General features: G+C 39.4%; 1 protein-coding gene across 1 annotated transcript in view; it reads left to right on the top strand.

Annotated features, from left to right (window-relative positions):
- Window positions 1-4,492: 4,492 nt before the first annotated feature.
- The window catches only part of CD86 (CD86 molecule), an 84,476-nt gene continuing 79,060 nt past the window's right edge, over window positions 4,493-9,908 (top strand). The window contains exon 1 of the mRNA XM_014546998.1: window positions 4,493-4,632. Within this exon, the coding sequence (XP_014402484.1) occupies window positions 4,619-4,632 (14 nt within the window). The 5' untranslated portion in view covers window positions 4,493-4,618. The remainder of the gene's footprint in view (window positions 4,633-9,908) is intronic.

Here is a 9,908-nt window from a genome sequence, read left to right on the forward strand (position 1 = left end):
TGCTATGAACATAGGGGTGCATATATCCTTTCTGATTGGTGTTTCTGGCTTCTTGGGATATATTCCTAGAAGTGGGATTACTGGGTCAAATGGGAGTTCCATTTTTAGTTTTTTGAGGAAACTCCATACTGTTCTCCACAGTGGCTGCACCAGTCGAGACAGGCTTATCTTTAAGGATAAAACATATTTACCTCAGTATCTATTATGTATAAAACACATCTGACTTTGACAAAAAATAATTGTGAAATTGTCTTAGTCTACTCAGGCTACCATAACAAAATGCCATAGACTAGGTGGCTTAAACAGCATAAATTTATTCCCACAGTTCTGGAGGCTGCGAAGTCCAAGATCAGGGTGCCAGAATGGTTGGGTTCTGATGCGAGCTCTCTACCTAACTTTCAGATGGCTGTCTTCTCATGTCTCCATACAATAATAGAGAGAGAAATAAAGTTCACTGATGTCTCTTCTCAGATGAGCACTAATCCCATTATAATGGCCTCATCCTTATGACCTTATCTAAGCCTAATTACCTCCCAAGGGCTCCATCTCCAAATAGAGCCTCAACATATGATGGGGGGAGGGGCACACATACAAAATGGCAAGAAAAATAAAAATCTGAAGAGACAAAGTAATAATCAGAACCATACAAAAATATGACACAGTTGTTGAAACTATATTACAAGGAATTTAAAATAATTATAATTAAGATGTTAAAGGATCTAATGGAAAAGTTAAACAGCATGTAGAATCAGATAGCAGAGAAATGTCAACTATAAGAAAGAATCAAATAGAAATGCTAAAAGAAACATATTCACTAACAAAGATGAAAAATGCCTTAAAGAGGGCCATCAGTAGACTTGACACAGCAAAAGAAAAACTGATGGAACTTGAAAATAAGTCAATAGAAATTCTATAAAGTGGTAAGGAAGAGAAAAAAATAAAATGTGGAAGAAACAGAACAGAGCAACCAAAAGCTGAAGGAAAACATCAAATGGTAAAATACACATGCAATTGGAGTAGAGAGAGAGAATATGAGACAAGAAAAAACATTTGAAGAGATAATGGCTAAGAATTTTCCTCAAATCACAGACCTAAGGAGCTCAAAAAACACCATGAAGGATAAATACCAAAACCAAAACCCAGTCCTTGGCATATCAAATTTGTATTAGTTTGCTAGGGCTACCACAACAAAATTCCATAGACTGGGAGGCTAAAACAACAGAAATGTATATTTCACAGTTCTGAAGGCTGCAAGTTAAAGATCAAGGTGCTTGACAGGATTGGTTTTCTCTGGACCACCTCCTCTTGGCTTGCAGATGGCTGTCCTCTTGCTGTCTCTTCACATGGTCATCCTTCTGTCCATGGATGTCATCCATGGTGTCTCTTTCTTTTCTTACTAGAGGCCCGGTGCATGAATTTGTGCACTAGTGGGGTCCCTCAGCCTGGCCTGTGGGATTGGGCCAAGACCAGCTCTCTGATATCCCCTGAGGGGTCCTGGATTTGAGAGTGTGCAGGCCAGGCCAAGGGTCCCCACCAGTGCACGATTGGGGCTGGGAGGGACGTGGGAGGTTGGCCGGCCAGGGAGGGACTGTGGGAGGGCTCCAGCGCATGTTCGGCCTGTCTTGCTCAGTCCTGATTGGCCGGACCTCAGCAGCAAGCTAACCTACCAGTCAGAGTGTCACAGTGACTGGTTGACTGGTCAACTGTCTGCCCCCTGGTGGTCAGTGTACGTCATAGCGAGTGGTTGAACGGCCTTAGCATATCATTGGCATATTACACTTTGATTGGTTGAATGGATGACTGGACACTTAGCATATTAGGCTTTTATTATATAGGATAAGGATACCAGTCATAATGGATTAGGGGCAACCTTTAACAGTCTCATTTTAATTTAATCACCCTTTTAAAGGCTATATCTCCAAATAAGTCACATTCGGGGGTGCTTGGGATTAGGACTTCAACATATGAGCTTTGGGGAGACATAATTCAATTTATATCAATGTTCAAACTGCTAAAAACAAAAAAAGAAAAACTTAAAAATACACACAGAAAAAACTTACCTACAGAAGGACAAGGATAGAAATTATAGCAGACTTCCTACCCCCCAGAAACTGTGCCAGTAAGAAGACAATGTACTGACATATTTAAAGTGCTGAAAGGAAGAAAACTGTTAACCCAAATTCTTTGCTCAGCAAAAATACTTTTCATAAATGATAGAGAAATGCTTTTGCAGACAAATACTTATGAAATTCACTGCCAGTATACATAGTTTGCAAGAAGTATAAAAAAAACAAAAGAAAACAAAAGTCCACAAACTTTAGGCATGGTACTTATGTGAGGTGATGGAGATGTTAATTAACACTGTTGTAATTATTTTGCAATATATATGTATCCTATATAATAAAAGGATGATATGAAAATTGACTAAACAGTGGAACGACCGGTTGCTATGACATGCACTGATCACCAGGGGGCAGACACTCAACACAGGAGCTGCCCCCTGGTGGTTAGTGTGCTCCCACAGGGGGAGCGCTGCTCATCCAGAAGCTGGGCTCCTGGCTGGTGAGTGCAGCAGAGGCCCAGTGCACAAAATTCGCGCACTCGGGGGAGGGGGCGTCCTTCAGCCCGGCCTGTACCCTCTTGCAGTCCAGGAGCCCTTGGAGGATGTCTGACTGCTGGCTTAGGCCGGCTCCCCACAAGGAGCGGGCCTAAGCCAGCAGTCAGACATCCTCCAAGGGCTCCTGGACTGCAAGAGGGTACAGGCCGGGCTGAAGGACGCCCCCTCCCCCGAGTGCGCGAATTTTGTGCACTGGGCCTCTAGTATCAAATAATCACATTGTACACCTTAAACTTATGCAATGTTGTATGTCAATTATATCTCCATAAATCTGGGGGGGGGGAGGGGACTTTAGGCACAAAGAATGTGAAATAGATCAGAAAATTGGATATACACAAAAAATTAAAATGGAATAATGGAGTAAATGAAATGGAATAAATGAAAGTAAAATCTATTTTTTCTTTAGATTTAAATGTGCTAAAGGATAACTGTTTATCCAAAGCAAAGTAATAATAATGTGTTGTTTTATATATAGCTTGTGTAAAAGTAAAATAGATGATGAAAATAGCACAATTGTAAAATTTACTGATAAGTTTTAAAAATACTTAATGGAGGATTTATTTTTAAATAAAAAAATTACTCCAGAATGTAAGTAGAAAGAATAGTAACTATGACTTTAGAAGATTTTGGAAAAAAAGTAATAAAAAGAGATAGCCTTAATAGATACGAAAAAGTATTTGTTGTGGACTAAATTGTGTGCCCCCAAATTCATATGTCTCTTTGGTAATACATTTATATCAACTTTACATTTAACTGGAATCTTATCTGGGTAGAGAATGTTCTACCTCAAAACTTTATAGAGTCCTGGCCAGGTGGGTCAGTTCACAGGTTTGATTCTCAGTCAGGGCGCATACCTAGGTTGCAGGTTCTATGCCTGGTCAGGGGCAAATACAGGAGGCAACCAATCTATGTTTCTCTCTCACATCTATGTTTCTCTCTCTCTCTCTCAAATTAATAAAAACATATCGTTGGGTGAGGATTAAAAAAAAAAACCTCCATAGATATTGTTTCATGTTTTTCTGATATTTAGGGTTGAGTAAGAGGCCAAGCTTATCTTTCTCTGTAGTCATCCCACTTTTAAATTTTGTTTTTAGCCCTTTTTGTCTTTGGAATTTAAAATTTCCACAATAATTATCTAAATAAAAATTTATCTTCATAAATGTTTTGACAACCCCTTTGAGTTCCATACTAGTGCCCTTTTGAGTTCATATGTGAAGATTTCTTTTTTTCTGGTAATAGTCTCTACTTCATGACTTTTATGTTTCCCTTACATGTACATCTCTTAATTTTAGGATACTGCTTTTTCTTAAATATTCCTCTATTTCAGGAATCTTCTATTTGACCATTTTTATCTTTGGCTATAGTAGAAATGAAATAATAAAAGCAGTAGCTTTTGGTGCCATGCTCGGTTGTGCAACTCTCACAGGAGGACACCCCCTTGCCCTCAAAGGTCATTAAAATCCTCCATCATCTCAGTGGTGGTAATCAGCAGGGGGAAAGCTGCTCACTCCCAATCCAGATGCATAATAAATCACATTTATTGTCTTACCAAAATCTACAGAATTTTCTTTGATTCTATTTTATAGATGAAGATATTTTCCCCTCCTCTTTTTAATTATTTTATTTTCTAGGTTTTTTAGGGAAATTCAAGTGGGGGAGGGGGTTAGTCTGCCTCTCTCCATGTTGTATCTGGAATTCAAGCCACTAATTATTTTTTAAACATGTATTTAGACAAGGTCAATGAATTCACATGCAAGGAAAGGGTTAAATTCCACAAGTGTCAGCAAAATCTGACAAAACAGAAAAGAGGAACAGCTTTTATTAAAGAAAGTTACAGGGTGTACAGTCATTGAGAAAGTCATTGAGAAGGAAGGCTTTCACAGGAGTAGAACGGATTGCTCCTCCTTCTACTGTAACGCAGACAGACGAGCACACACACAACACACAGACGGACAAGTGGGGTCATTCCCAGACGTTAGCCCAACGAGGAACACAGTCAAGATGGATCTCAGATGGTAAGTGATTCTTCTTCTTCTTCTTATTATTATTATTATTTTCTTATTATTTTTGAAAGGCAATTTTTAATTAAGTGACTTCAGCGGCAGGCTGAGGTTAAGGTGCTGTTTTCTTTCTTTCCTGCCCAAGATGCTAATATGCATTAAGAATGGTCTATGCCCATGGTCGGCAAACTGCGGCTCGCGAGCAACATGCGGCTCTTTGGCCCCTTGAGTGTGGCTCTTCCTAAGCCTTAGGAGTACCCTAATTAAGTTAATAACAATGTACCTATATAGTTTAAGTTTAAAAAATTTGGCTCTCAAAAGAAATTTCAATCGTTGTACTGTTGATATTTGGTTCTGTTGACTAAAGAGTTTGCCGACCACTGGATGCTATGAAACATTAGCTAAAGTCCCAAAGCCATTCTTCCCTTCTTGGAGTATCCACTCTAGGTTGATTCCAGAGTTCCAAGGCGGGGAAGCTTTTTAAACATTTTCTATCAAAGACATTTGACTACCACTTGAAGGAGGGAATTATTGAGCTGCTCAAATTGTTATTGCTTGTTGTTGTTTTTTAAGTGGTTAATTTTGTAAATTTGTTTTTCAAATATTTCAATGTTGCAGTTGTTGATGTTAAGAATCATGAAATTTTAAAATGTCTGCATAAACATGACTAATAGAGAGTAAATTTTGTGTATACCAACGTCGGTTTGGCAGGGAGCTGGGTTAATGCGATAGAGAAGGTAGAAAGGGACAGGCTAAGGAAAAGGAAGAGGAAGATGAGGTATAAAAAGAAAATACAGAACCCAGATAATGAGTCACAAATAAACCATGGGAGATTCTGAGTAGGGTGAGGTGATGGAAAAAAGCAGAGTAATTCAATTAGCTACTAGGCATTGAACATGCTTGGTGTGCTGTGTACTTTACTGTCATCTCACTGAATTTTAATCTTTGCCGTGACTCTCAGGAAAATGCTATCATCACTGTGTTTCATGAATGAGATAACTGGCTGAAGAGGCTAAAACTCACACCGCTCATAAGGGTCAGGGCTAAAATCTTTCTTGCTGGTTGGTTGTTCACTACAGGGTTTCTCCATGCCCTGGCAGTCCCCTATGGCTGTGACTTACTGGAAGGGGTCACACCTCCCTTCTCTTGGATCGTGGCAGCTGGGGTCAGTTGTTATTTACTACTGGTCTTTGAAAATCTAAGACCAGTAGTAAATAATCTACCCAGTGCTTACTGGTTTGGAAAACGGCTTTGCTCCTTTTTCTTCAGAAGATTAGAATTTAATTTCCAAGTAAAGATTACTTTTCCCTCCAGTGGAATTTTGAAATGTTACACATGTATGAAAAATATTTTCAGAATTTATAATTTTTGTGGAGCCACAGAAGTGGTACCACTTAATTATGTTAATACTGCTTGTAGATGTCTATAGAACCACAGGCCACTGTCTAGATTCTCCTTGTTTCAAAGTGCTTGAAAATTGATTATGAGCAGGAAATTTTAGAATATAAATGACCAATAAATAATGTTTAGTCTTATCTGAAATAAAAGAAATACAAATTAAAACAGTGAAATACTATTTTTCTTTTATCAAAGTGGCATGCTTCTCAGGAGGGAGGAACATTTTATGTCCTTATTACCAGACGATGGTAATATCTTTCTGGACAATAATCTGTTGATTCATATCAAAAGCCCTTAAAGTGTGTATTTTCTTTAGCCAAGCAGTTTAACTTTTAGGACTTTATTGTAAGGACATAATCATAAATGTCTGTAAAGTTTTAGGACATGAATATTTTTCTTGCCATTGTTTCTATTAGGGAAAGTCTTGGAAATAAGTGTGTGAACATAGGTAAGTGGTTAATTAGGGAATATCCATATATACCATACAATCATTAAAAATTCTATTGTAGAACAATTTTTGACATGTTTAGTTTAAGAACAAAAAAATCAGAATGTTTATTACATACATGATACCTGTATACACACAACATTAATCAGAAATATAGATAATTTTGATTTTCTACTTTGTGTTTTTAAACTTGGATTATATGTGCATGCAGAAAAATAAATTTAAATATCTAAGAAAAAGAAACCAATAACTCAGAATTTGTAAAATTTCATTGTTAGGGCTTTGGCCCTTTGTACTTATTTTTTTTATTTGTATCTTGACTCCTCCTCAAATATACCAACTTTACCTATAATTCACTAGATCCTAATAGGCTTGTTTTCATAGGATGTTCTATGTAGAAGACACTAGAGCCCTCATTTTCTTATTTTATGGATTTGATGGCATGGCTCTAGAGAGTGAGCTGCATGTTGGGAGAAAGAATAGTGTAGTGGTTAAGTGGCTAAACTTTGGAACATGAGTACTAGGGTTTGAATTCTAGCTTCTCCCACTTTCTAGCTATATGACTTTGGACAAGTTGCTTAATAATTGTAATCCTCAGTCAGTTTTTTATGTTTATTACGGGCATAATTGTGACTTGTTATAAGGTGGTTATGAGATTTTAATGTGATAATCCATGTAAAGTGCTTAGGACCTTGTTCTGATAATTACTCAGTAATTATTATTAGTTGTTTTTACTACTATTACTGTTAGAATTTAGAAATAGAGAAAAAGTGATTTGTCTAAGATTATACAACTATTGATGGCAATATGATGGCAATAAGAAGGTTTTCTGATGACAATAGGAAGGTTTTTTCATGCAGGTGGTTAATACCCTCTGAGCCCCAGGCTCGGCTGCAAGGGAAGCTGACATGAAACAGGCAGAGCCTAAGTACAAGGCCAGCCACTTCAAGGGAATGACTGATCACAATGGGAAACCAAATGCTGGAGAGGAGGGTCCAGCTAAGGAAGCTAAGAACCAGGTTAGGCACAGAAATAAATCCTGGAGCAAAGAGCTAGTGCAGGAAGGAAGAGATAACTCAGATACTTTTATAGACCTTCAGCTGTGGACTTCATGGGGAAGGGTGTCACGTTGGTTTAAAAATCCAAGGTATGGGTGAATAGACAAATAGGGTACATGATGGAATTGCAAGTATAGCTACGAGAAGATGCCTTACAGATAGTAATAAAAGAGGATGAGGTAGAAACTGGGAGGGACAGGACAAGGAGCCTCGAGAGCCCAGGCATCCAGTAATGATTATCCTAAAGTCATAGCCTAAGTTTGAGCGGTCATACATAAATAAGCAGAGATAATGATAAAATTTGCTTTAAAAATTCCTCTGGCAGCAGAACACAGAATTGATTTGAGGTGACAAGGAAATCATTCAGAAAACTATTGTAATAATTCAAGGACGGGTGTTAGGGACATGAAACCAGGGTACTTATGGTGGGACCAGAGAGGTGAGGATGCATTTAAAAGATATTTAAGAACTACAGTTGACAGGATTTTGGTTTTGACAGATGTGGAGCTTGGAAGAAGAGATCTAAATACATGGTGGCATCCTTCCCCCCAAAATAGGGGATCTATAGGAAGTGGATTGGGTTTGGGCAGGGGAAAAGAGAGGGCAGAAGTTGAGTCCGTTTTTTAAAATACTGAATTTGAGATTGTGTGGAGCAGGTGAATGGTGATGTGAAAGTAGACAAGTGGATATACAGGCAAAACTCAAGAAAGGGATATGGGCTGGAGTAGACATTAAGAGTCTTTAGCATAAGTACAGCTGATAGTTGAAATTCCTGTTGTGGGTGAGATCACTAGCGAGAGATGGTAAAGTAAGAAGAAGCCAAGGATGGAACCTGTAAAACTTTGAAATTTAAGGAGGTAGGATGAAGAGTCCAAAATAAATTCCAAGGAGGGACCATAGATTGGAGCAAAGCAGGAGAGAGATGCAAGAAAGAGGAGGATGTGTCCATGGAAAGACAAAACATATTTACCAAACTTCTACATTGAGCACATGAGGTACAATAGGAAAAGTGACTCTAGCAACTCAGTTTTAAGGTTGAATTGTGTTCCCTCAAAATTCATATGTTGAAGTCTTAACCATCAGTACCTCAGGATGTGATCATGTTTGTAGATAATCAAGTTAAAATGAGGTCATCAGGGTAGGCCCTAATCCAAAATGACTGGTGGTTTACAAAGAAGAAGAAATTTGGATGCAGAAACACAGATAGAGAGAAGATGGTGTGAACAGACATGGAGAAGAGGGCCATCTACAAGCCAATGAAAGATCCCTCCTTGGAACAGATCCCCCCCCCCCAACCCCACAGTCCTTGGGAGGAATCAGCACTCCCAACATCTTTATTTTGGAACTCTGACTTCTAGAACTATGAGACAATACGTTTTTGTGGTTTAAGCTACTCCGTTATGGAACTTTGTTACTACATCCTGTCAACATAAGAATGTCTAAACCTGTAGAGAATTTTTAAGAGTTTATTTGATCCAAACTGATGACAATTGCTGGGAAACAAGATCTCAAATGCTCTGAAGAGTGACAGTTTTGCAGTTTCTTTTATGCATTTGGAATTAAGAAGGGAATATAGGAAAGATTACATGAAGGTGAAAGAAAGCAAGGCAGGGATTGAATGACAGGATAGTTAACAAGATTATGTGCTCTCTTGAAAGTGACTAAGCTTCTGAGGGGTCTGCAAAAGAAGCATTTCAATGGTGTATTAACCTAGATGCACAAAAACAATGGACAGGGCTTGGTCAAGGCAAAGATAAACCTTTGAGTTAAGAAGTTATACGCCTAGGACCTGCCCAGTTAGGAATTATTTTTTTTATCACATCACTCTGTGAGGTTACTCTCAGATTTATTACAGTGCCCCTTTTCATCCACTATTCCTAATAAATGAATACATTTGGTAAATGCACATAATCTACACTAATAAAAGGGAAACATGCAAATTGACCGTCTCTCCCTATGCCCACCAGCCAATCAGAGCAAGTATGCAAAATAACCCAACAAAGACAGCAGCAGCCACGGAGCTGGAGTGAGCAGGAGGCTTGGGTTGCCCCTGGTGATGGGGGAAGCCAAGCTTCCCGCCCTGGCCGCTGCTGAAGGAGGGACTGAGGGCCTGGGTCATCGGGGGGCGTGGCCAGCCTGAAAACGGCCCTTAGCCCCTCATTCAGGCTGGCCAGGCACCCCAGCGGGACCCCCACCCTGAAGGGAGTGTGGCCAGCCTGAAAACAGCCCTCAGCCCCTCGCCCAGGCTGGCCACACCCCTATGGAGTAAGAGTCCCCACTGGGGGGCATGGCCAGCCTGAAAACAGCCATCAGCCTCTCATCCAGGCTGGGCAGGCACCCCAGCGGGGACCCCCACCCTGAGGGAGGTATGGCCAGCCTGAAAACAG

Source organism: Myotis brandtii, unplaced genomic scaffold (genome assembly GCF_000412655.1).
Source record: "Myotis brandtii unplaced genomic scaffold, ASM41265v1 scaffold46, whole genome shotgun sequence".
NCBI classification, from domain to species: domain Eukaryota; kingdom Metazoa; phylum Chordata; class Mammalia; order Chiroptera; family Vespertilionidae; genus Myotis; species Myotis brandtii.